The following is a 27,999-nucleotide window of genomic DNA, read 5'->3' on the forward strand; positions in this document are numbered from 1 at the left end:
AAGTTCAACGAGCTCTAAGGCAAGGTCCACCTTATTGATTACTGCATGGAGAAAATATACAGAGGAAAATTGAGTTAGCCTTGAGTTAGAAAGATTCACAAAGACTGGAGATGCTGTGGGGTCCAGGTCTGATTTTGGGCTCAGGAAGGTTTCAAAATGATCCCAAGAGTGAGATTAAGACACAAATGAGGTCAGATGCCACTGAACAGTCAAGATAGAGCAACAGAGCGATGGGGGAGGAAAATTAGGAGGAAAGTTAAGCAAGCACGGGGGAAGATAAGTAAGACATAAGCAAGAGATAGTCACTGCCAGGGATCCAAACACCGTCTTCCACTGGGCAGCTCTCAGGGTTCAGGCCCCGGTAGCACTGGCCATTCGCAGGTCTTAGGTTGTGCTGGTATCGAGGGCCCAGGTGCCAGTATCAGAGTCCAGGTCCCAGTAGTGCTGGCAGCACTCGGGTCTCAGGTCGGCCACTGGTGGTGGATGGCCACACTCGCAAGTTGTGACCTGGACGTTTTAGGGCAGTTGGTGCCAGGCATTGACTGAGCGCACTGCAGGCCTGGTCACAGATGTTGGTGGCTGATAGAGCTGGAGCTTCATTGGAGCTTACACAAGCTTCAAGCATCCTTTGAATTTTAGCAATTCACAATGATCATGCACTTTCTGCTTTAACTTACTGTAGTTAAGCATTTACAGCAAGCACTTTTCCACCTTGTTTCTTCAGAACAAGCAGGCCTTGAGCATATTATTTCAGTAAGCACACTTTTTAAGACAATAATTCACAATATCTCAGCCTTCCACATTTGCACCGTGTGTTAAGATCCACTGCCTCTCACACATGTGCTAAGAGCCACAGGTGAAAAGGGTAAGGAATATGAAGGTTATAACAATTAGTAGAGTCGCTACATGGATTAGTAATGGTTCATTAGTATCAATTCAGCACGCAATCAAATCAATGTTACCATACAACAAGTCGCTTACCAAAGATCTGCCATCACTGAAAGGTCTCTCTGCCTGGAGGAGCAACCTTGAGAGGTGTCCCAGCTCAAGGGGAGATCACTGCCACGCAACCATACTGCCAAGCAGGGAGAGAGCAAGGACATCTCACCCAGGCTGTCATATTTATGGAATGAAGTTGTTGGCTGAAATCATACGTATCGGGAAAGGCATACATGAGGCTCTGTGTACCCTTGATAAATGAGTTTTGGAGAAACCACACGCTATTCATACATCTATTGCATGATCAGTGTTCCAAGCTTGTATATGCATTGGTGCTCACTGTGCTACTATGCTTCTTTGTGGGTGAGCTGGAGGAGCTCATGGCCCAGCTATGACTCAGGCCTTTGCCTCCTTTGGCACCTGCACTAAACCACCACCAGTTTGGTCAAGGGGTCAGCACATCTGTCACAGCAGGGATGCTCTGCCACCCTGGGAGGGTGCCAGACACTGCAGGTGTGTTTAACGTGCCCCAGGGAAGAAGGCTGTGCAGGGGCTGCATTGTTTCTCAGCCCAGGACTTTCTGGAGAACGCAGCTGGGCCCAGGCCAAGCCATAGGCCTCTGACCCACTCCTCTGGCACATGTCCTGTGGGCTTGGATTTACAAGCGATAAAGTAACAACTTCGCTGTGAAGTTAATTCAGCTCCTTAATGCTACCACAACTTCCCCTGCGAAGCCTTCACTTCCTCTATGCTCTGTAGGTCCCTTGTTACAGCCTAACTACATCTCCTCCTAGCCAGGCGCATCTCCTGTGACCAGACCCAAATGCAGTTTTCAAAGCTCCAGGACTGTGGAGTTTCTGAAACCTGGAATTCTCTTACCTACCCAGAATCTTATATCCACAGCCCCAAGGCCGTACATTCATCCTCCCGCTCCCTCAGAGGTGTCACTAGGTGTGCTTTTGGCTGGTTTGGTCTAGTAAGGACAGAGGGCAATGAAGTCCCTAGCAGTTTGACAGCTCATGATGTGTAGCAGCACGCTGCTCAGAGAAGCACTACCTAAAGCTCCCCCTATTCATAGGCTGGATGGGAGAAATATAAGCACAAAAATAAATGTTGCCATAGAAAAGGCCCACAAAATTAAATCACTGCATCCCATTCAGTTACAGGCATTACAGTACCTCTTTGCCTCGCAGGAAGCAGTGCACTTGTTTATAGTGAAGTTTGTGTATTCAGCCACTCTTGTCATAAAGACCATTTCAATATCTCAGCTAGAAAATATCTAGTCTTCTATTTTACAACTAACCAGGACCAAAAAACTACACCAAAGTGTATCTATCTGAGTTCTGCTAACAGTTGTAGGATAGCTGCTTTAAGGGGTACATCAGGTTAGCAAATCAGATTTGAAGGATTAATTCACAGAGAAGTATGACAACATTTCTTTCGAGGAGAACTGCAGAAATGAGCTGTTTAGATTAAATTGCAGCAAAACAGATCACCTGAGGAAAGATACCTTGGAGTCATCCACTCTTTGCGAGAGGACTGAAAACTGTTGCTGTAGTTGGGTGATAGCAAGAAGCCTGCTATTCAACTGTTCTACAAAATTCCACGGCACTTTTTAAAAAGAGAAGAAAAGGTCCTAGAGCCTAAACTACCATTGAAGTTTCCTTTGAAGCTATGGCTCCAGGCATTCCAGTTTAAAGAGTAGAATGTTTTGATAAAATCAGACTGACAGAAGTACAGTAGATGCCATAATTTCTCAGTATTAGAAAGCAACCTCAAAGCAGGTTGGAAAGTTCAAGTCAAACAACAGGGACAGAAAAGATGCTGAAGGGCTAGAATAAGAAAGTAGTGATGCTGAAAGGAGATGCTGAAAGGAGGAGCAATAAGTGGAAGTGTTTCTAGAAGGATCACAGAAAATAAAGTTTTACTACTTTACCACTACTTCTAGCTCAGAGCTCTTCTACTTGTGGGAAGAAACAATCCAAAGAAAATACAGTGATTTAAAGCATGCACTAGTTCTCTACTGAAACAGAACAGCTGTTTGATTAACATTCTGATCACCTCTTTGAAGGCTGAGTCACAGGGAGTTTAAGAAATTTGCAGGAAAATCCCTATTTCAGTTCCCAAACCTAATGCACCATTGACAATGACTCAGTTGGGTTACAGTTTGAGTAGCCTTGCACAACTCTGCAGTTGTTTTGCTCATAGACTGTCATTTTCATGCTGATTTCTTGTGACTGCTACTTTTAGCATTATTTACTAATGGCAATCATGACAAGAAAAAGTCTTCCCTTATTTCCATGGTCCAAGTCTTAATTCAGGCTTTTGCTTTTAAAGCTGCACTTGCACATGCACACAACCATTGATGGGACTGTGTGCTGTCCTGTCAGCACAGTCTGACCTCCCATGGTCCAGTAGAGTTTTGCTTGCTAGGTAAGCTGAATTGCTTTGTCAAGACAGAGGCAGACAATTTCAGCTGAAGCAAATTTAGCAGCTATTCTTGGTCAGAAGGCAGCATTTGAGGGACAACCCTGTTACCCTTAAGAAATTTTGCCTCCCTTTCTGCCCCAGCTACAAGAACTGGGAGAGGAATATTACCAAAGAGACTGGCAGTGCAGGAGGTGCTACTGCATGTCAGCTCCTGCTGTACCCAACCAGCACTACTGAGTACAGTCTGCTTATTTTCAGTGATAATTAGGTGATCTTCAAATCTTACATATTCCCTCTTGGCTACCAAGAACTGCTTTGATTCATCTCATTAAAAACTGAAACTTCATCTTTTACAGATTTAGCTTTCCATTTACACTCTATTTCCCCTTTCCACTTTGGAGAAGAGACGGACTTAACACTTAAACAGCAGTATCAGACCACAACCCACTAATTAGGACACCCTGATGGTATCTAGCACCATTTTACACAGAGCTTTTGGATCTGTGTGATTGAGTCCAATAGTGACGGTGAACTTTTAGAGAAATATTGTGCTTGCTGAATGTATTGTCAACAAAACTGGATTTGATACAATTGAGTACAATCACCTATAGAGTTGTAGCAGGCTACAGTGTAAGCTTCTAACAGTAACACAGGCTATGCTGATAACAGTTAAAGCCCACTCAGAAATCTGGGAAAATTGAACTAAACTGATGAACTGGTACTTTTTTAACCCCTTCTCACATTGTCAGTCAGGTAGCTTAACAAACACCACTTTATTGGACAGAAGAGTATTACCACAGACTGTTTCGAGCTTTCCTGTAATTTCTTGGTATAGGAACTGCTATGCTTGCTCCTTTCTCTCTGCAGTAAACACCTCGTCTTACACCTGCACTTCTCCAAAGCAGAGGACAGTGCCTTTCCTGCTGGGCAGTCGGGCTGCATCCAAACTGCACCAGACCCAGCAGCATTACAAGCTGCTCTGCCCTTTGTGACTCACTCCAGCAGTGCTCTGGCTCTGCTACCTGCCTTAGCTATCAGCTGCCGTTCAGCTATCTGCTCCTGCTCTCCAGTTTGTCCCAGTTTTCAGCAGAGTGCCACAAAGTCCATGATTACATGCTATCCTACTTCCTCGAAGGAGGCTTCTTAAGCAGACCTCCTGTCCTTGCTTCCCAGCCTATAACCTGTACCTCTCAGGGCACTGAGTCGTTGCCCAAGGTTAGAGTAACAACATACATAGCCATACTGTCACAGAGCACCCCAAAACAACTCTAAGCAAATGTAAGCTTAAACCAACTTTAATTCAGAACTGAAACCAAACAACAGACAGAAATCAAACCACAGAAACCAATGCAAGCAGGGGGGTATTTCAAAATCAATCAGCACTCAAGCAACTTTCAATAAACTTCAGATTCGATATACCGATTGGGGATATTATTACCACATGACCACACAAGAATAATGATCCACAGTGTGCATGCACTCATTCAGAAGAGAAGCCTCTCTCAGTCAAAGGTACCCAGAAGAAATAATTGTTCACCCGGAGGCAGGAAAGGGAGGCAAGGGCTCACTCAAGAATATATCCAGAAGAAAATAATCACTTACCAAGGAGAAAGTGAGGGCTTTCAATCCTGGGAAACCTCCTTAAACAGCGTCCCTGTTTAAGGAGAGAGCTCTGTTCACTGTCCTGCTGCTCTGAGAAGACCACCGAAGGTGGGGTTTTGGCAGGGGCTTGGATTTACAGTTTGGTCAAACCTGGCTGTGGTCATTATGAGGTCTCTGGGCCTGGGCACCTCCTTGCCTGAGGACCCTGTCCATTGCCTGAGGGTCCTGCCCCTCCTGCTCCCCAAAGTGAAGGTCGAAGTTGTACCTAAGGAGCCACCGTGCCCCATGGGGCAGGGATGTGACAGTGGATACCAACCAAGGTGCCTACCTGTGGACACCCACAGTGGGGCGCAAAAGGTGCTAAAGAGCCATCAACTGTCATATTGAAAGCTCCAGACTTCATCAAGGTGTGTGCAACTGCCGCACACACTCACTTGGCCCAATATTTTATACATCATTCCAATTCTAAAATTTCCGTCAATTAATGGTAAGCTATTTAAAAAAGAGAAGTCCCTAGACTTGATGCAAACACATTTCAAAACCTCTCACGGGTCCCTTTTTCTTCAGCTCTCCTTGTCTCCACAATTCAAAACACCATTCTTCCTTTTGTTTAAGGCCACTTTTCCTTTTTAGGCCTACTCAGCACTTCCTGTAATAGGTTACTTGCAGTTTCTCAGTGATCAGATATGCTTATTTATTTTTCTTCCTAACCTATGTACCAAAGCCCAAAGTCATCCTGACTTTAGTCTAGGGGTAGGTTTGGCTGCCCCACTGGCTACATTTCTCCTTTTTCTGATGCATCCAGTACCATAACAGTTTCCTAAGTAGTGCAGGTCTTTTGAGGTTGGCACAAGACGTCTGTGGTCTGGTGGAGACAAAAGTGGCTGTACCACATCAAGTCAAAGGGTCACATAGCCACAACCATTATAGATAGCGGCCATCCCAAGCTGCCTTGAGGAGCAGAGTGGGAACTGAGGCAAGTACACAGTACAACACACTCAACTGCTGCCCAGCAGCCACTTAGGACTTTCTGAGCCAGAGGCTACAACTGCACCATCTTACTGAATAAGCAAACCATTAATTTGCCCCATTAATTTTTAGCTCAATGACACCACTTTGGGGTCTCCACAACAATCCATGGCAGCATGTAGTGTATTTAAATGAATCACTGTCTGACTATCCCGCCAAAAAAATCCTGTCCAGAACAAGAAGTTTATCCTCACTGTACATACCACTTACATGTACTGCTATGACCATCCAATATTAATAGCCTCAATGGCTCTCTGCATGTCTCTTCAAGAGTACCTTAACAGGCTGGCAACAGATAAAAAATATGGATTTTGATAAGTTTGTTTGTCCTCAGCCAAAGCTGAAGGATACACAGATAATTTAGCTTTGCAGTGAGGCAATCAAGTAGGCTACTGGTTCCCATTAAGAAGCCTAACCAGTGGAAGTTACTTTCAGCTCATCTTTTTTATATTGTGCTGTGATACCAGAATAACTGTAATTTCTTCCCCCAGTTAATACAGGCCACAGAGGTAAAGCCTCTGGCACACTGTACTTACTGTTAAGTAGAAATGTTATGTGTAAGAACTTTTTATGATCTCAAAAGCCTGACATAACTGTTGTCTTCCATAGTCCATAGCTTTAGTGGAGTTGATTGTGCATTATGGCATTTTCTGATGGAAATTATGCCCCTAGCTTCTTTGAAAGGCCTTGGATTCAAAGCGGACATGAGTCACCACTTCTTGGTACACCAACATTAAGGTTTCAGTTGACAGCCCAGTTGGTTCAGCTGTTATTTAGTTACAAGTTAATCAGTGGCCTTCCATAACTCTTCCTTGATATGTCAATACTTAGCTACAGTGATCACTCATATCCTCCAGTTTTCAGTTTAAAGCCTAAATGCACAAATCTTACAAATCACATAGACAAAAAGAAAATTGTTGTTTTGTTGCTTTACTTTTTTAATGGGCTTACTCATTCAAAAGATTAAAATGCTACTGCTCTTTCAGAACCTAGTGAGTAGTCTATTTTTTGTTGCAATGCCTGCTTTTTAAAGCAAAATGTTTAAGAGAAGCGTAAGAGCAAACAAGATACAGATTAGATATGAGGGTCAGAGGACAAACAAGTTACGGAGAAGTTACTGGTCCTTTTGAAAACCAATTATAGGCCATATAACCCTTATAACATACTTGCCCCCTTTGTTTTAAAATCAGTGATATAATGCTCCAAGATTCTGAAAGTAGTCAGGATCATTGCTTCCTTTGCACTGTAATAGATACTACAGCAAACCTGTGCCTACGCCTGTCCTGTCTGCTCCAACAAAAGATGATTGTGGCACAGTCTACAGAAACACAGTGCCTCAGCCCCCACCTACCTAGGGAAATAAAACACAGGAAACATCATGCATCTGTGCAAAACAAAAAAAAAAAGTGTGATGTTCTCCAAACTAGAGACTGTGACCAAACCCAAGATTCCCAGGACTATACCTTCACACCTTAGCTACATCATTATCCTCACTGTGGTTGCCTTTGGATCTCCATGGTGGGTCTCTGCAGTTACAGGTGGGCTCACTTGCCCTCAGCCTTGATGCATTTTCAAGAGAACAAGATGGGAGGTGTTTTCTGATGGTTAGAGGGGAATAGGCTTTTAACAGACCTTTGAGTTGGCGAATAACTCAGCTGCAGAGAGAGACGAAAGTTAGAAAAAAATCCAATTATTTATGGGATTGTGAATGAACTGAAGCTTGAAAGGAGTAGGGGAAGCTCACATATATTGGGCAAAAACATTAAAAAAAAAATCCTCAGCTTAGACTCAAGATATTATTGCTAGTGTAAGGATTTGGGCTGGCTCTTCCTGTTAAGAAACTTTTTAGTTGTGTAAATGTGTTTTATGTCATCAACCCCATGAAACTGTGGTTATTTTTGGAGACAAAAAGCATTACCAAACTAAATATTGGGTAGTTTTGAAGCAAACACATAATAAAAAAAAGCACTTTCATATGCATATGTGAAGTTGTGTATGCATCTCATGCTGCACACAGATGTACAAAGCACATTTATTATCCAAGTAACTGACACATTTGGCCTTGTTTCTGGAATTTTCTCAAAAAAATTTGTAAGATGCATCTGTAAATAACTAAGTTTCAGTCAAGGAAACCATTTCTCTACATGCATGAGAAGAAAGTAAGTTCTGACAGAAGCTACTTCTTTCTCATCTCCAAGTTTAATCCTCATCTTGAGAGCACTGTTAAGGTCAGTAAAAAAAGCCTGAACAAACCCAACACACCAATACTCTTTGATGTCAGAGTTCAAAAAGGCCAAAGCTAACCTTGCTGCTCCCATCCTAACAAGACTTGTACTGTTTTATCTTTCTCACATTTAAGATTCTCACAAGACTCTCATTGCTACAGTAACAAATATACATTTACCCCAATGACCTGCCTTTGAAATTAAGAATCACCATTTTACAAAAGTAAAATACAGAGATCAAACCAATTAGTAAGCCTGCCTGGCTGTTTAATTGCGCTGCCCTCCCACCCTCAACAGAGGGTGCACACAAGCCTTTCCCAAGTCTGTCAACTCCTCTTTGCCACCAGTTTCTTATAAGATGGAGTCAGTCCCAGTCCTTGGCCAAGGTACAGACAAACAAATACTACAGACTTCACCTTCCCAAATAAATTCTTCTTCATGCTGCTTGTATTCAGCCTGTCTGATCAGTAGATCCATCCCTTCCCTACCCAGCTAAGGGTAACGACTGTAGCCATGCAATCAGGACTAGCCGAGCTCAGGGACTAAGAAAACCGCTTTTCTGTCAAAACAGGCAACAAGCCAAACTCCTCATTTAATGGCACTCTGCCCTACTGTCCAAAGCTGACCCAAAACTTGAAACTTACAAGATATATTAAAATTAGCTATGAATAACTAATTGCTTTTCCTTCATGGACGGAAGAACATGATATGCTGCAAAAGTTACAGAAGTAGGCTGCTCTTTAAATTATTATAAATGCTATGTACTTTCTTTTACCCTGTTTAAACAATTTTTCTAACAAATAATTTCTAACTATATCTGGCCACAAGTCAATAGTATTACTCTAATTTAAACCAGTATAAGGTAGAATTTTTAATTTTTTTTTCCACTTGCTATCCTTTATGTGAGGCTTCCAAAGGACATCCCCAAATGCATCTTGCATTCTTCTCCACAGACTAAAGGCAAGTGCATGCAGCCAGGAAGGCAACTGGACGCTGTCACCAGTTTGTTGGGGATGCCCCATAGTTGAACTCACAGCAAAACTGGGGGCTCCTGGAGCAAAAGATGGTACCTTTGCTGTTGAAGAACAGTTATTAGGCTCATCACATCTTAGATAAAGCTGCAGGAATGAAAGAATACAGTGGTTTGGGTGGAAAGGGCCACTGATTATCCTGCAAGCACAGAGATGGCAGTCAAAGAACTGGAAAACCCTGAAGGGAGAGCAGGTCTCATACAGGAATAGCAGAGAGATGCAATAGAACAAAACTGATAGGCTAGTAGAGCTTTTTCAATATCAATGTGATTCTCTAACCTTCATTATCAGACTGGTCATTAATTCCGGAAGAGTTCATCCAGTGTAGGTTTCATACGTGTCTATAATTACTAACTCCTCTACAAGTTCCTAGTTAAACATCTTTGTTCAATCATCTGATTAAAATTAACTCATTTTTTCATCTGGAAAATATGTAAAAAGCGCATCTTCCTTTCTTGAACAGCAGTATTTGTTGCAAACATAGGTGCTTTATGATGCCATGAATCTTGTATATAAGATGGTTTTTACACAGCACAACTAGTTGAGAGTTCAGTGATTCCAATGTGACTGGCGAAAAAGAAAACAGCTGTTTTCCTAGCTGTAATAACAACAAACACAAAAAGGCAAAAATTGACAATCTGTATTTCTTCTAGATATAGTACACATTAGAACAGAAGATATAAGAATAAACTGAACATTCAGAACCAGTATCTTGTAAACAGATACAAAACTAAAAGAGAGTGTACAACTCATTTCATGCCATACAAAGAGGAAAAAAATATTTCAAGTATACTAATAAGTAATCCAGTGTGTGATGAAATTTAAGGCTAACATTTTCAACCTTCAGTGCTGAATTTATAAAGAATCCACATACGAACTCTCAGAAGCAGCTTTATTCCCATCAGATATGAATCCCTGCAGCTGACATTGGCTTTTCAAGAACAAGGGATCTGAACTCATTTCCACAAGACGACAGTGTTTCTTCAAAATTTTACAAGTTTTAGCCAGAAAACAAGAAAAGGGGTAAGATTTCAGTTCAATACCTTGGTTCAGAAATGCTGCTGTGTCATTTCATGTTCCCATCGTCAGTGTTAGGTGAGGGCTCCAGCTCCTTGCTGTACTGGATCCACCAAAGCAGAGCACACTATAACACCCCACACATACAGCTGCGGTTATGTTATGGGGGAGCAAAGCTGTTGGCATACATGCCAGCACTCATCACTCTGAAGAACAACGTAACACACAGGCACACAATCCTTAATCATGCATATAGTAGGCCCAAGGTATCAGGATCATGTTGGACAAGCTACATAATGAGCTATTTGCCCATATGCAGTAGATGCCTCTGTAGGAATTGAAAATAGCAGGAAGCCCAGCCACAGCAGTAGTCCTCAAAAATTATTCTAGAGCTCCCAACTAAAACCAGAAGATTACTTGCAAAAGTTAGAGTCAGCAAACACCTGTCAGGAAACCCCTGTTCCTAGAAGATGTACATGAAAACATTTGAACTGCAGCCCCAACAAGATACAGTAGTACAATTTCCTCTTTAAAATATGGCTAGAAAACATACTGCTCCGAAGAGTAGCAGCTTTTTTGAGGAACAGTTAAAATCAAGTTATTAAAAGTTCCAGTCTTCCAAAAGCTTTAAAAAAAAAAAATAAAAAAAAAATCAAACCTCAAATTTAGGTCAGTTTTTTCACCTTGAAACTAGATCGCCAGCTTCTTGAACTCACTAAAATAAAGCTAATTTTATGTCACCTCAGAACTAGTGCCTGACATTGAAAATGTTAGTCTCTACTTCTAGCTCCTCTGTAACCATATCAATCAGTATCTATAGTACAGTATTACTAGAGGTCCCTTTTCATTCTCTTACAGTAAGAAACTCAGTATACAGCATTAGACTTCCCTCAGCTTTGCTACTAATTCTTAGTAATTTCTACTTGAGAAAAGTAAACAGTGCATCAACCTGTACCCCATTCTAGTTTTGCCCCACATCTTGACATACTGTTCACCAGTGCTTTGGTATATACACCTATGTACATATTAGTATTGTCTGAGATGCTTTTAGTAAGGGTAACAACTAGAACTATTCTTAGTCACAACATCTTTGTGTGTGACATTATAGCTGTAAGTACTTTATACGTTGTACTGTATAACTGATTTTTCAGAATTTTTTGAAAAACATCAGAACACAGAAGAATGGTAGGAAAAAGGCCCATTTCTAAAATACTTTAAATGTAAACAGTGTAATTCAGAATATCAAAATTCTTTGAGAAACATCAGTCTAAACCACCATAAGTGCTTTAATAAACATCTACCTGAACTGTAGGTGAATTCACTTGTTAATTTCCCATTAGAGTAACTTAATCAATACATAAAATTGTGCTAGTTTCATACAAGTGTGCAACTAGTTTGGTGAGGGGCTAGAAAGCAGGTCAATACACAGGATGCTAAGAAAACAACACAGCCTGTGAAAAGGGAAATTATACTCAATTGTCAGGATATACTGTGGGTGAGGCATTAGCTGTCACCTCACACTGCAAAATGAGAGGCATTTGAGATAAGCAGATAAGTGCATTCAGAGGGTAAATTTTCTTCAAAACTCTGGAAACTAATTTTAAGTATAAAGCATTTTAATTGGTTTTTTTGTTGTTGTTGTTGTTTTTTTTTTAGGTTGGGTTCTTTTTTAAGTCCCTAGTGGTTATGGCTGGAAAGTCTCTCTGAATTGTATGATTTCTTCTATAGCAAATATTTGCCCTATGATGCAGAAGTATGAAAATAATTATTTTGTTTAATATCTATTCTTGTTTATAAAAGACATTTAAAGCTTGAAGCCTGAATATGATGTTGAAACATGGAATTAAATGCAAATCCAAACTGCTGTTTGGAACACTGAGGTGTTCCTGTGCCAAAAACAGTGTCATAAAGCTTACTTACTTTTTTTAAATTGTTTTTAGGAAGAAAAAAAAAAAAAAATTACGCCTCATCTTCTACTAGGTAGAACATATAAAATTGTGGAAGGGCTGCCAGAACAGCCAAGAGACTTGCCTTCTAAGTGTGGCTTTCCCAATAGCAACAGCACACAACTGACATGGTTCACAATCGCTGCAATAAAACCAGTGGTCTGGCTTTTTCATTCATCTTCTGCTTAGGAAGCCTACGAACAGCAGCAAAGAAATTTAAGGCATTTGTAGACTTAAGAACACAACCTGGATTGTTCCATCCACTTTTGGAAGGTTATCTTTGCAACCCTGAGGGCACAGGACATATGTATGTGTATACAGTACAGAAAGCTTACACAGTATACAAACCGTCAGTACAGGTTCTCTCTCTTGCAAGGGCAATGTCCCACGTACTAGTGGCAGCTAGTCCCAGCATTTAACACGTATGGACTAACAACTTTCTTTGACCTAGAAGTCATTCTGGTAAGTTCTGTTCCCTCTCTTGGGCCATTCCTCCTCCACCCATTTCAGCAGCACTTTCACAACATCAATTCTCTTATAAAATTTACAGAGATCAATCAGCTGCTCCACAGTCCTGTCACTATTCCGTAGCAAGAACTCCAAAGTGGGACTTTGGGGCTTCTGTTCAAGGAAACACAATTCATCATAAGTCATCCCCCACTTGCTTGCTAAATTTCTCCAGTTTTTCACTGTTGGGTGGCACGGATCCAGCTTTAGCCTCACTGTGTACAACAAGTCCTCATCATTGAGCATGTCACTGATGGTTGGTGCACGGAATAAGCACAAGGAGCAGGTGCCATTTTCCTTGCAGGTTTTCTTGAGATCTGCAGTAAAAATCATTACATGGGAAGAAGTTAGGATCTATTGCTGTGGTTTCACCAGGAACCAACAGTTAAAAGTAGAGTTGAAGAGTATTATGTTCCTGTGAATTGTTTCTGAAAAAGTCAGAATAGTGACATGTTAATACCTTTCCTTATCAAGTACTCATGAAATTAACTTTCTAAGAGTTCTCTCTTCACAATGCTCAGTGGCTATAATCAAAAGGACATTTGTTTTGAAAGTATCATACTTACACTTTTATAGAAAAGACACGCAATTCAATCCAGTGTGTGAGCTGGGATATTGCCTATTTTGGTTTTGGGAACTATGTTGCTTCCTTGAATCTGCCATAACTGCTGCTTGCATCACCAACAGGATTATGTATACATTATGTACATCTTGTATACATATGTTGTTGAACAAAGGAAAAGTTTTTGCACTTCTGAGCTGCTGCCTCCATAACGACATGAAATATTTGCACCAGGAGAATATCTACTGACAGCTGCAAACACAACTAATGTCTAGTACTTTAACACAATGAAAAAGTGGAATAGTTCCTTTGCTTTGTAAGAGCTCTTTAAGTAACAGCTGTCCCTGTTCTACTAAGCGACCCTATTTTGAATGTACATTACAGAAAGGAATAAAGTGCATACTCCTCCATGTGTGAGCAAAACAAAAATACCAAGTTGCTGGAAGTAGGTAGTGCTAAAAATCTGCATCAGATACTGAATACTGCCATTTAGAGGTCTCCCACACACAACAGTCAGTATCTTCCCAGCATTGTAAACAGTGTGGTGCTGTCAGATTATATTACATATTAATAGCCCATAAAAGCATGTAGAAACCAGTTCTAGTCATACTTCTAGGCAAATACTAATACCAAGACCTTTAAAATTGCAGTGGTGTAGAGCACTATTGGAGCATTTTGTCTACAGGTGTGACTTTAACTCTCCCTGTTCCTTTCTGAAGGCAGGGAGAATTTGGTATGTTCCAAGAGTAGTAGATGATGGATGCAGCCTAGCAGCACCTTCTAAAGCTTTTGCACTCCAGCCTCATTTTACAGCTTGAAACAGGGAATTAACTGGTCCTGCTTGGGATGAAACTCTTTGAAAAAGGGACACTAAAATAAGAAAACTTATATTCATCAAAAGATGGATTAAAAACAACAACAAAAAACAGTGACACAATTTACAAGTGCTGGATCAGTGCTTGTCTATCTCTGGCAAAGGACAAATCTCGTACTTAGTGCCACCTACTCATACAGACAACAGCATCTGTTAAGGTCTGTTTGTTGTTTTGTTTACATTTGCAATAATTATTGACAGATTGTATGAAAATTCAAGACCAACCATCGAATTGTGATTTTTTTAATTCCAAATGTTAGTGCTGACAAAAGCAATTCAGCTGAATGTAGCTACTGCGTGCACGTTTTTTTGTTTTTAAGGGAAGAACAGGCTATTGTTATTTTTGTAACGCTGCTCATCAGCTTGCTTTTTTAGCAGGCCAAAGACAACTTCAGAAGTTTTCAACAAGTTAGGACGTGCAGTAACAACACTGCTGCAGACAAGTAACTTCATACAAATGCTTGGATTCCCTGTTAAGGGGAAACATTCTGGTAACATCTTCACTCACAGGTATTTCACAGGCCTTGCAGCTGTTATATACAGAAATAGATATATGAACTACTCTGTTCTTCTTGTGTACCTTAAAATCTTGCTGAAGTGAGACAAAATTTGCTTGCTTCACTCATACCAAGATTTAGTTACACAAACGAGACAAAATGAATGTAATCCAATCAAAGTTCTGGCTGAGCTCAAAGGGCAGGAGAGTACTCTGTCTGAATTTAATCTTATTTTGCTTTGCAAGGATGCCAGAGTAAGTTTTATCCTCCAATAGAAGAAGGGAGGAAGGGGTAAATAAAACACAGGACACACTTACAGGTAAACCAAACCAACTTGCTTCTTGTGCTACACCATGTGCAGACTATCAGAAGCATAATAAGGAACCCTGCTTTTCTAAGATGCCCTGTGTTAGATTCTGATGAGCAAATAATGACCTACCCATCTAATTGCATTATCCTAATACTACATGATAGGAGAAGCTTCTTTACTAACAGGAAATTCTCAGTTGTTCAGTGTTGATTAACAGGGCTGTATTTCATCCACAGATACCCCAGCCCCAGGTGAGCTCATACAATTCTGGGATAAGTACCTAGAGCCTACTGGCAGCCTCTGCTCTTTCCAGGCAGCAGTTTACAGTTTTCTTCCAAAGGTGGATGTTTTGGAAAGCCCAATTTAAACATTTTGCATGGTCTGCATTATTAATCACCACCTCCTTTAGAAGAAAGGGGAAGCTGTAAATGACACTAGTACTGAAATGAACTCCACAAGCATTGATTACCAAGGCAGTTCCTGGTTATGACAAATGACAGTTTTTAATCAAGTACTTTCAAAGGAAATCTAGGAATAAAATAAGTAGAACAGTAAAGCTGACATATTACCTGAAAGTGATTCGTCAGTATGGCTTTGCGTGTCCTTGTCTTCTGGCTACAAAGCAGAAAATAAATATAAATCAAACCAATGTATTTGAACACCAGAATAACTATTTGGCTAATTTACAAGTGACGGGAATTACTTGGAAAAATCCCAAGCTACTTGTAAAGTCAGACAGGGAATATATCTGGTTTTGAGAAACCACTGAGAACCTGCAGTATCTTCAGGCAGCATTTTTATGCTTTGGCTCACAAAACTGCCCTGTTGTTTTGAACCACTGAACAATATCATAGTAATTAATGACAAGCTATGGGGTTACATCTTTTGAATAATTTGTTCTTAATCCCTCAACAGCTGTTCAACAATTCATATGGTTTGATTTAAAAAGATTTTTTTTTTAATGCTTTGCAATGAAAAAAACATGAATTTTGCCTGTAATATGCAGCAGTAAGGCATTGTTTCATTGATCTTGGAAAGGTGGAGGAGCTTTTTTTATATATTTATTCACATACGTAGAAACCTTTTTAGACAACAGGTGGACTTGAACACTTGTGCTGGCTCATATCTAACCCTCCTCCTGCTTGAAGTAAACATTCCCTCAGTGGCTTTTTGCCTGCTAATTAAACATAATGAAATTACTTTGCAGCTTGAGACTGTAACATGTTGTAATATTTCAGTTCTACTATTTAGAGGGCAACGTCTGAAAACTGGAAGGACAACACCTCAGTCCTAGGACTGCAGGAAACTGCAGCTGTCCTTATTTTAACTATGTGAATGTGGAGCTGGCTGAAATAGCTTTCTTCTGTTGAGGATTTAAAGATGAAAGCAGAATGGGATTTTCCCCTTAGATAGCTGCAACAAAGTATTGTTGATTTTTTTTAATTGCATAATTCTTCCAAAACTATCACTGTGAGCTTCTTAACATTTTGCAGGCTGTCCATGCAAACACAAGTCAACTGGGTAACAAGACAGTATAATAAGGTACTATATTCTTACCTACAACACCTTATTTACTAAGAAATCCAGTAAAAATAGAATATAGGCAGTTTCAGTTGATGTGGTAAACATGCATACATTCACAGTCCTATTATAAAGAAGGTAAACTATCTCCAAAATATTTAAAGGCTTTGTTAGGAAAAGAAAAATTTGCATGCTTTTTTCAGCATGTCTTTATTCCCTGAAAACTGCAAGATCACACATGCAACATCAATTCACCCAACAAAATGTCCGATCCCTGCTCAAGTCAGATCTAACAGTGCACATATCACTTGCAACAAATAATCTTTGCCATTGTCTTCTAGTAGTTTAATTTTTGCACTGGCACCACATAAGCCTTCCCTGGGCAGCACTTTTTAAACACAAACTTGGTCTTCAAGGCAACATGTAAGCACCCAAAGTTTAAGAAAAATTAAATCTGGAAATCTTGAACATAGTCATTGTCTCTATTCCCACAAATTGCTTTAAAAGGTAGAACATTATTATTAAGTCCTGAGGAAATCCCAAGGAGCTTAACTCATTGGGAGAATGAGGAGCTGCTCATCACAGCTCAGCCTCCCCAGAGATCTGTTTCAAAATAAACAAATAAGCAAATAAAATTTAAAGAAAATAAAAAAAGGGAAAGTGGATACTGTTCACTTAGTTTGCAATAGCTAAGTTGCTATCCTGGGTTTCATGAAAGTTCAAACTGTACTGTAAAAGCTAATACCTAAATGTCTTCAAGAAATGTCATTATACTTATGTCTCATGATAAAAATAACAAGAGTGGCTAGTACTGCAAAAACTACAAATCAAAATAAGGATACTTACTTGTGCCATATATCTGTTTTTACTGATCAGTTACTATCCACTTTTATCAAGTGAGATGAAGTAAGGTTTATTCAAGATAATTTTCTTGTAATGTAATTTCAATAAGAAAATCTAATGTATTTTTTGCCCACAACTAAGATCCAGTCAGTCTCTATAGGTCTAATCAAAGCCATAAACCTATGCACAATCTGAACATAAGGAGAAAGTTTGCCAGCTCTGTAGACTCATCAACACCCTAATATGCTAAAATATCTTTATAGTCATTCTAAGCTGGTAATAAATGCTCTCTTCTTGATGACTGGAAGGAGACAGTTACCTCTATCATCTGTGAAATGCATACCAAACCCATGTTTGTTACTGATGAAATTCAGCTGGGACCCTGGCACTAGGAACTCCTTTTAATCTTTCGTCTTGCTGGAAAATGCTCATTAATTTATCTTCTCTAAGTTTTCTGCTCAACCCAAAGAAAATCTGTTTGAAATTCAGCAAATAACATTCACTTGAAAGATGGTAACCATTGAGCATGGAGGTCATTCACTATCACCCACCCTATGTTAATGTAAGATTTCACAAACAGTGTCCCAAATTCAAAGCAGAACAGTCAAATGCCTCCCTAAGTGCAAAACACAAGGACTCCAAAACCTAGGATTCCTTAATTCCTCACTTATTCTCTGCCTTGGATCTATTTTCAGCAGTAAAGAGGGAGAGTATGCATGACAAAGCTTTAACACTTGTCAGTTCTTCTTCAGACCATCTAGACACTAATCAAAACCTATTTAAACAACAAAGTATGCATTAGTGATTAAATAACCTTTATTTCGCTCTTTTCCACTAAAGCTCACTTCATTAAACTCTCGAAAATGAAAGCCTATTTCTGTTCTAATTCCATGCTCTCCAGATACAGTCTGAAAACATATTTACTTGTTAACATACTTATTTAATCAACAGCAATAAGTTAGTTTGCATTCAGATATCATTTTTCTTACCTGTTGGATAAGGCCAGAATCTGACGTAAGGGTCTTGATGTTCACAGATGCAATTTCCAATGTAACTTGATCTGTTAGGTATTCCTCATCTAAGACAAAGACTATGAAACGTTGGTCTTCCACCCAAATACAAATTTAAATAGGGAGATTATCAAACATAAATTACAGATGTCTAGCATACAAAATGTAACTCCATGTGATGACCAATCACTGGGAAATGCTGGATTTAAAACCCCAAATATGAAACTGGCAGAGACTGCAACAATCATGCAGAGCGTAACTGTGCAAAGAAAAATAATCCTTGCAGAGATCAGACACTAGTGTAGCAGTTGTTTTTAAACAAATACCACACTATTTTTGAAGCAAGAGTCATGTTCTTCTTTCAGAAAGCTGACTAGAGAATATTAACTGAACTAATACCTCAAACTAGACTAAAGACGACTGTTGCAAATCAGGATAATCCCTTTTGCTTTAATTTTCTCATCACACCATAAAAATTGTTGAAATATGTGCTACACAAATATTTGCCTTCTATTCTGCCCTTTTGTGAATTAGATTCATCCTGCTTCTCTCTACTACACAGGAGTTTTCTGAAGCACTGAAATAATCCATTTCAAAGTGTGTTTATCACCTGCCCTGAGAGTCCACTGAAAAGCACAACATTCTCCAAACAGCACTAACCCTATTTACCTTTCAAACTTCACTTCAGCCCTAAAAATTGGGTTTGAAAGATGCATAAGCCCCTTGCGAACCTTGTGCCAATGGACAAATTTCACTCTGCATGATTAATAAGGTCCTCATTAGAAAACCATCTGGATAATTCCCCTGGGTCAGGTGGCGACCAACCATTAACAGGAGCTTAAAAGAGGTTCTGTTGTATACATACAATCTACACACAAGAACTCTCCATGCTGGTGACTTTCTTGTGCTGGTATTATACATTTCCATTCGCTGTTTGTTTAGTGGCAAGATCTCACTAAAAAACAGCTGTTATCTTTATGAATCATCAGATAACAGAAAGATTACATATTTCCTTATCTCACTCAAGAACTTGACATAAATCAAAGGATTAATCCTTACACTTGCAAGAAAAGAAAAATAAATTATTATTTTCCTATTTTTTTCTGGTTGTATAAGACTGCTGAAACTTAAAGCCAAATAGTATTCCAGCCCCAGCAAGATAAATATTTAATAAAGGCCATCTGTATTCTTTATGACTGTAGGTCCAGAGATTAAAAATAAATAAATTTTAAAAACCAAAAAAGTCTGGCTGAAAATGCAGAGTATAGGCATCAAAATTCTACTTCATCTGTGTGGAAACTTGATGTGTGAAATTTGTTCTATATTTGAGCAGAGGTAGAATTATCATCAAAACATAATGTAAACATTAATCCTAGTCCTGCAATATGAAAAGTTCCCTCAGCTCACCTTTAATTAATAAATGGTAGATGGTGCTACAAACTTTAATAAGTTATGGTCCCAAAATGGTCCATTAAATAATTGACCTACAAAAGTGACAGAACAGCCTTCACCCCACACCACCTGCACATCTGTAGCACTTTTTAGCTCAGAGATTCATAAGTCTACATTTTTATAGAAATTGTTATGAAAAGTCATTCTCAGAAAAAAAAAAAAAAAAAGAGAAATCGCAGAAATTAACAGAATATTAACAGGTATTTTTATAATTTTAAACTCTAACAGGGAAATGTCGAGCTATATTGATACTTAAATCTTTTTATGATTAGGAAGAGGAAGCAGAAGATAAAATTAAAAATAAACCAAGTTAATTTGCTTTCTACAGAAAGTGCTGAAATTTCTACTTCCTCTCAGCTTTCCTTTTTAAATTAAATGTATTGAAAACATGTGATTTTATATTTCAAACAATTTTGACAAATTTGAAATTTAGGAATTTATCTAATCAATTTTGAGGGGGACCTAACATCACAGGTGAAATAAGAAACAGGACATTGAAACAAATGTTAAAGAGGAATTCTTTTAGTGTTAATAAACAATGCTGAAGGAACAAACCACCTGCTTGCAAATAAACAGAAAGTGGTTTACGATTTCAGATTAGTTTTTATTGCATGTTCTCCTTCCCTACTGGGCAGCACTTCTGAGAAGATGCTCACTTCCTCTGGTTGGCTCTCTCAAGCCCCCAAAATAGTCTCTAACCTTTCTTTAACCCCCATTGGTATATTGCTCATGCTCCTCAGCAAAGTTTCTATTGAGACTAGCTTCTGCACAGTTTCCTGGGTTTGTCCCCACTGAAGACCTGCTGTGCAATGCAGGATGGAGAACATGCTACCTGCAGAGCACTCCTCAACTGAGCCCCTGCCAGTACATTCTCTGGACAAAAGCCAAAGGTGAAGCCTGGGATGACAAAAATCCCACGTCAAGGAAAACCATAAAGGAGACATTCACACTGTATAATCCAAGTATCTGACTTTAGTGAAATACAGAACCTGCCCTCCCTCCATTTTCAGGAAGGAGAGGCAGGAACTTGTACAGAGTGAACTCATATTAGGTTCCCAAGTAGATGGAATTAATATCTGCTGAAGGTAAAAGATGGTGTGAAGATTTAATTGGTTTTAGGGCTTAGAATGCAAGCAGAGGCAAGAGACCTGGAAGGTATTTCTGGATCATATTTCTAATAATCTGAAAGTACTGGTAATCTCTTCAAAGCCACCTTCTAATATTATCATGTCTACCATCTGCTCTCTGAACACTGTTTTTTGATAGGACCACTGTATTTTCCTTCCAGATTGAGAACCAAAATCTTCTGATAATAGTTTTAGACTGACTTTTAGATCAAAACTGAGTTTTGGAAGGCAATTTCATAAATTATATATATATACATAAACACGCACCAAACTGACCTTAAGAATATAGAAGATGACACTACATTTAAAACAAAAAACATATGGGAAAAAGTAGGAGTATTTCAGTCAGTTGTATGACACCAATAGTTTTATTGCATATAACAACACAGATCTATGACACCTTAATAGACAGAATTCACAGTACTTACCTTTCGGAACTCCTGTGTCTTGGACAGGATACTTTTCAGTCTGTCACAAAAAGTCAAGAGACACAGATGTTTGTTATTTTGAGTGCAGTTGTGCTGGAGAAAGAGTATATAAAACTGCATAATTATAGTTGCATCTCTTAAATTGCTACTAGTTGATCTGTCTACAATCAGACACAGTAACACTCTTCTTATGCTGAAACACTGCTGATCAGCACAAGCAAAAGCAATAGAGATTCCTGCTTTGCTGCAGTATTTTTAAAGATATTACTTTTTAATGAAAAAGCAGGGATTGAGAAAGAAATTTTGCATTTAAGTAGCAAGATAATCTAGAAAAGGTAATGCCTACCAGGAGGAACAGAGATTACTTCAAAAGCTCTCCTGGCAGATACAAGCTTTTACTAAAATGTCACTGTACTGAAAGAAGCAAATATTTTTCCCTTCTGCTCTAAAATTAAAAAGCTGATTAAGATGCAATAGAAAACTTTTATTACTGAGTTTAAGGGGATAGCTGCTGATTTCCAGGTATGTTATAACTTACTACCATACCTGAAAACTACCTTCCTCCCTATGACCCCTACCCTTATTTAAAAGTAGGTGTGGCTTTTATAGAAGCTCATAGACAAGCAAACAGATTAAAGACATCTTAATTGAAGGGGGTGAGGGGGGTAAACAAACTTTCATTTGTCTCATACATAGCAACTTTTCCCCACCTTTTAAAAACTCCTGTTAGCAAAACATAGCATCTCATTTAGTCAGTCCACAAAACCAATCACAAAGTCTGTATCTTTTATTAAAACCTGCTTACACAAATGCATGTACACAGACTGCGATAATGGATCCCAGTAAAAGATCAGCATTTCAAGTACTGGCGAAATCTTCAGTTTCATGCTGACTGTCTGTTGCAAAGCTCCAAAATGGGAAGAAAACATCAAGGCAAAGCAATGGATTGCTTACTTGCCATCCATAAAACAAACGAATGCATTTCAATCTGTTTATGTAACTACATTAGACAACAGAAGACTCTAAGCTACACAGCACTATAACTTTTTCCCAGGAAAAAATAACCCATAGCAACAATAAGAATAAAAACTCTTAAAAGACTTCACAGAATTTCTTATTACTTTTACCTGATATACCCCTTGTCTCAGCATAAGGCTGGCATGTTTAATATCCTAAGAAACAAAAACTTGTCATAAACGGTGCTACTCTGTTTGCCAGCAAGCACTAGAGCGCGCTGTTTGGTCTCTCCCTAGGTTCACCCACGCCTGCTGTAAGGCACTGCTGTCTGGTCTTACCTTTCCATGACTAAGTCACCAAAGAAAATAGGTACAGGAAGGAATAATAACTTAGTATAATTGAAATGTTAAGCCTCCGGTGGGTTTGCTTATCCCTGCAACCCACATAGACTGAAGAATGTCAGCACCAATCCTTTTTTATTTTTAACTAAAAAATAATATTGTCATAGCCTCTAGAGGCTATCCCATGGACAGTTCCGCTCATAATATCCAATTCAGCTTATGTACTTATTGGTATTTTTATTCACACTTTATTGTACAGGGCTAGTAAATTTAAATTTGTTTATACAGTCATATGGATAAGTAAACCGTATATATGCTCAGTTTAAATTAACATTCTTGAATGTTTTACCTCATCTCTGCACTTCATAACTGCAGAGGTATAACAATTTTAACTGTGTCAGACCAGACCTACATACCATTGTCAAGGAAAGAGTGCTTGGATCTGTATCCTCCACCGGCTCTTTTGCTGCATGATCTGCTGGAAATAAGAAAGCTTTATCACTGCATCATCATAAAAACGTTTCTGTCTGGCATATTTTGCTTCTTTGTTTGACGAAGATAAAGCACAACTATGTAGCCATTACATGGATTATGTCGAATTACATTTCCACAAGAAAACACGACAAACTAGAAAATGTCAGAGCTCCTAGCACATGGATGAGAAACTACATGCAACAAGGAAATCCAACTCTAAGTTAACAAAATAGAGACTTAAATGAAAACTCTAAATTATTTTTAGGTTTTTTTTAAAAAATCACAGAGCATTTCAGCAATAAGGAGTAAAATCCACCAAATATGCTAAAAGGTACGTTTTGTTCTCTAAGTGACAGCACTCTGTTTTTTCCTCAAAGCAATAATTTAAACAATAAACATACCCACTACAACAAAATTAACCTATAATAAACAGCAGATTGTAGTACAAAACATAATAAAACACATATTTGAGGTAAACTTTTTATTCTGTTGTATAAAAATAATTAAAATTTCAATTATAGCAAGATTAAAAGGATACAATGTACTTGCAGGTGAATCATTATATGCCAACCCCTCTGCATCAACTGCTAGATTGACAAATAATAGTGGGGTACTGACCAAAAGTGCACAAAGAATCTGAAACAAATCTCATACAGAAGTCAGATTTCACAAAACCACTCCTGTTATCTAACATGCTCCTGCCATTTCTTTGAACAATCTCTTTTCTTGCTAAGGGTCATGTTTTCAAAAAGTTAAAAGCATTTTAAATTATGTAGTAGGATTTTCACTCCATTCTTGTCATTCTCATTCTAAAAGTCCTTTTGCTTACTACAAGTGCACATTAAATGTTTTCAACTGCAACCAGCAAGAGGTGATAGAAATCAATACTTGGTGATTATCTTCTCCTGAATACAGAAATCAGTGCATTTAGAACACAGTCCCAGAAATTAATCACAAAATGCACAATATAAACACTGAGCCCCAAAATAGCACAGAAGTAACACAGATGTTATTCTTAACTCAAATTTAGCATAACTGTTTATTTTGGGACCTACTCCTACAAATCCACTCAATACAATGGAACAACAATTTAAAGCATAAGACTACACAAGACGGTAGACTGAAAAAGGTCTGAAAATAAAAAAGGTGGCAGCAGTGAGACAGAGGCAGCCCCAGGGCCCCAGGACAGAGCCATTCTCCCCCCTGCTTCTGTGAGGCAGCCCCATCAGCAGCAGCTTCTGGGTGTCCGGTGCAGCGCCCAGTGCCTCTCTGCAATGTCAGGTAGAGCCTTTCTCAGCACTGTGCCCACAGGAAAACCACACACATTCCCCAGGCAGGTGGTACACAATCAGAGGGGTCAGATCTACAAGGTTGGAGCACAGCCTTTGCACGCAGACACTCTGCATGCTTTAAAAAGGCAGAGGTCTATGAATTTTCAGATGAGCGTGTTCACACTGCAGTACAAAGTTTAGGAAGACACATGCAGAAGAGGAAAAAAACCCCAAACCAAACCCCTCATAGTCTTGTCACATGTGCCCTTTCTGGTAAATATGAAATCTCTGCTCCAGAAACATGGTATTAACAAAAAGCCTGCTCTGATGGCAAGGGCCAGCACAAACCACCATAAGCTTCCCAAATCAAATGCAGAAGGTTGAGAGTCAGACTGGGATATGAGAAAATACAGTAAGCTGGCGTAAGACATTGCATGAGAGTAGAGCTAAAAATGGAAGATCCAAGTGGGAACTGCAGTGGAGAGATGAAAACGAACTGGAAAGAGAGCTGGGGTAAAGAAAGAAGCCCACCCTGTAAAGGAAAGCTGAAAAAGAGGAAGGTAGTAGGAGCCAAAGAAAAGCTCAAGGGAAGAAGGCCAGCCCAGGCACGCCTTGTCTCACTCTTTCTCTGCTATCAGCAAAGACCGAACATATCCAGTGGCGAAGCATGCAACTGTCAACTTATTCTGGAGGCTTTACAGCTCCTCCTTACGGATTCTCAGATGCTTTAAAAAAATTAATAATAATAATAATCTTGTGTTCTTGAAATGTAAGAGGAGCCTTGAGGTAGATGAAAACAGACCCCACAAAAGGTCCATACCCTTGTGAACCTTAGTGACTACTGTAGCTGTGGTAAGGGCTTCATCCCCTGTCTTCTGTTACATCTCCAAAATATGGCCCAGATACATTGCGATACTGGTAATTTACTTACCACAACCCAGAAGGAAGCACTGAAAAAAAAAAAAGAAGAGGCTCCAAGAATACAAACATCTGAAATAAGAACCTGACAGACCCCAGAGTGACTCTACAAGAGATAGTGGGGTACAGGGTGGTACCTTTAATTGACTCTTACTTTCTAGGTCTCACACAGAAACACAGTCATTGTGTGAATCTGTGACTCTGCATCTTTCTTGCTTAGTATGCATCCCAGAAGATATTTTAAAACTGTATCTCTTTCCCTACACCTCAACTCCTTCTCTTTTGTTTTTCTAGTTCTTTATGAAGAACAACAATCTCTGTGTTCTTTAGCTTGTAGAGCACTACCAAGTCCCAACTTTTTCTATAAGTGGCATGTATGTATATGAATATTTGTACCTAAGAATAAAGGCTTTACATACTGGCTGCAGATGATTCACAATGGTCTTGTCGACCACTGATAGCAGGCAGATAACTTGAAAACCACAGACTTCGTATTTAATTGTGAAAAAGGCAATCCAAATGCCATGACCCCTCTTTCTTTCTCACAGCATTCTGTGGTTCATGTCACACAGCTGGATGCAGGTGCACAAAACAGCAAGTAGGAAGGTTCTTTGCTTATCTCAAATGTAAAACTTCCACAGTTTTGCATGTTGAAAGGCCAACAGGAAATACAGGTATCCTGTGACTGACTATTCAGTGCAGACTGTCTGATTTCATAGCTACTTTGGCGCACAGCTTGATAACAACATTATCTGGGATCCCTCAAAAAATCACTATCACTGTACTCCTCCCTGACTGCACACAGCCACTTGCCTGCATTTACTTCCCCACACTTCTGCCAGGAACCACATGTGAGTTGACTCAGATGGACATAAATCGGCACGTGCAAATTTACTCAGACGCAAGTCAAGTTCAACAGTTGCTCCCAAGGTTCCTTTCTGCCGCCCAGCACCTGTACATTGACTGCTCAGCAGCTGCCATGGCCTTTCTGCTTGAGACTGTCCAGTATAACCAGTCCACAAGACTTGTACCTATCATCGTTTCTCTCTGTTCAATACTCCTACTCTAACAAGGATGCAATGCTGTGCATTTACCAGTGTGAACAGCTGTCAATTTTATAGATAATTTACACAAAGGTCTATATATGTGTATGCACAATCAGACTTCTAATCCTACATGTGCTCTTCACCCCTGCATTGGAAGGAAGCTTGAAAGGGGGTTTTGGAAACCTCAGCATGTTGACCATTGAACAGGAGGGGGTTCACAAAGCACCATGTAGCAGAGATACTATTCCCCTATGTTAGTTTGTCCCTGCAACATAAATGTGCCACTACCAGTAGAGAGTGAAGCATGTAAGGTCTACTGTAGTTACGTAGTTCTACCACACACATACAAGACCTCTTTCATGCCAAGGCAGGGCATACATGTTAATAGTACAACTTAGCATAATACAACACTAACAAAGTGATCACCCTAATACTACTGTTGTTCACAGAGCTGAACACTTTGATTAAACCCAAATCAACAATGGTGCTTTGACCAGAGACACATGAATTTCAGATTTTAATCAGAGGAGACAATATAAGAAAATAAATTCAAATATTTAGGTTTTTGAAAAATCTAAGTCCATCAGCACCTTCTTATGCATTTTTGTTTACTGTTAACTACTCAAAATTTTGCCCCTATCTGAGCAGACAGGTAGGGAAAAATTATGATGCTGGCACACCTGAGATGAGGTACTCAAAAGTCATTTACACCATTAACCACATAAGTCAAAGACTGTGGGCCTCCTAAACCCACAGAGCCTGGGATTTTAAGAAAAACTCTTTTGAATGTGCCGTTAAGTAAGCACAAACTAACACCCTGAACACTGGTGCAGGCTCGACAAGTTGCGCTAAATCACATCAACATAGCACTTGATAAGTTACTACGATCCTAAATCAGCGTCCGAGGAGGGGAAAGGGAGCAACTAAAAAACCCTTTCCATCTCTGCTGGGGTTGGGCTTCTCACCTGGCTCCCATGAGCCACCACCGCAGGTCACCCCAGCCCGGGGCGGGAAGCAGGGCGGCAGGGCGCCGCGGGCCGCACCCCCGCGCTGCGCCTGCCCCGGCCCCGGCCCCGCGGGAGTGGCCCGTGAGTCGCCGCCGCCGCCAGCGCCCCTCCTGCCGCCCCGCCCGCCCGGTTCTCCGCGGCGGCGTCCTCACCTGCGGGCAGCGGGTCCTGCGGAGCGGCCATGGGGCGGGCAGTGAGGTCCCAGCGCGAGGAACGAGCGGCGCCCGCCGACGTGCCCGGAACCACCGCCCCGCCGCGCCGCCCCCTTCCTGCTGGAGCCCCGTCGCAGGTAGGGCCGGGCGCGGGGCCCCGCCTCGCCCTCCACGGGGAGCTCCGTCCCACCCTGGCGCTGCCGGGCGCGGCTCTAGCCGAGGTGAAACGTGCGCCCGCCGGGAGCCCGCATTTCCCAGCGGAAAATACCATTCTCCCGGCGATACGTCGGGTTAACTCCACTGTATGAACACTGCGTGTTTCATTAACAACAAACACACAGGGTGCACATCATGGTTCATCAAGTAATACTAGTTTGGACCTAAAGCAAGTTACTTCAGCAATCCAAAATCAGATGCTCGCTCTCCTGCTTTTACAGGTATTCGCCTAAATAACAATCTTCAGACAGAGAGTGCGGTCTCGAT

The 27,999-nt window shown here is 40.1% G+C and overlaps 1 protein-coding gene across 2 annotated transcripts; it reads right to left on the reverse strand.

Moving 5' to 3' along the window:
- Nucleotides 1-9,886: 9,886 nt before the first annotated feature.
- EDARADD (EDAR associated via death domain) lies at nucleotides 9,887-27,632 on the reverse strand. 2 transcript variants are annotated; one of them, XM_065834403.2, is made up of 6 exons: nucleotides 27,517-27,632; nucleotides 23,065-23,123; nucleotides 21,351-21,390; nucleotides 18,323-18,411; nucleotides 15,539-15,584; nucleotides 9,887-13,043 (listed from the first exon to the last, which is right to left on the reverse strand). In XM_065834403.2, exons 1-6 carry the CDS (start codon nucleotides 27,545-27,547, stop codon nucleotides 12,667-12,669), a joined length of 642 nt encoding a protein of 213 aa, XP_065690475.1. In that variant the 5' UTR covers nucleotides 27,548-27,632; the 3' UTR covers nucleotides 9,887-12,666. The 2 variants fall into 2 exon arrangements, with proteins under 2 accessions (XP_065690475.1, XP_065690473.1); XM_065834401.2 differs by having other exon boundaries at nucleotides 23,065-23,126.
- Between the last annotated feature and the right edge of the window lie 367 nt (nucleotides 27,633-27,999).

Source organism: Patagioenas fasciata, chromosome 3 (genome assembly GCF_037038585.1).
Source record: "Patagioenas fasciata isolate bPatFas1 chromosome 3, bPatFas1.hap1, whole genome shotgun sequence".
In the NCBI taxonomy this organism is placed as follows: domain Eukaryota; kingdom Metazoa; phylum Chordata; class Aves; order Columbiformes; family Columbidae; genus Patagioenas; species Patagioenas fasciata.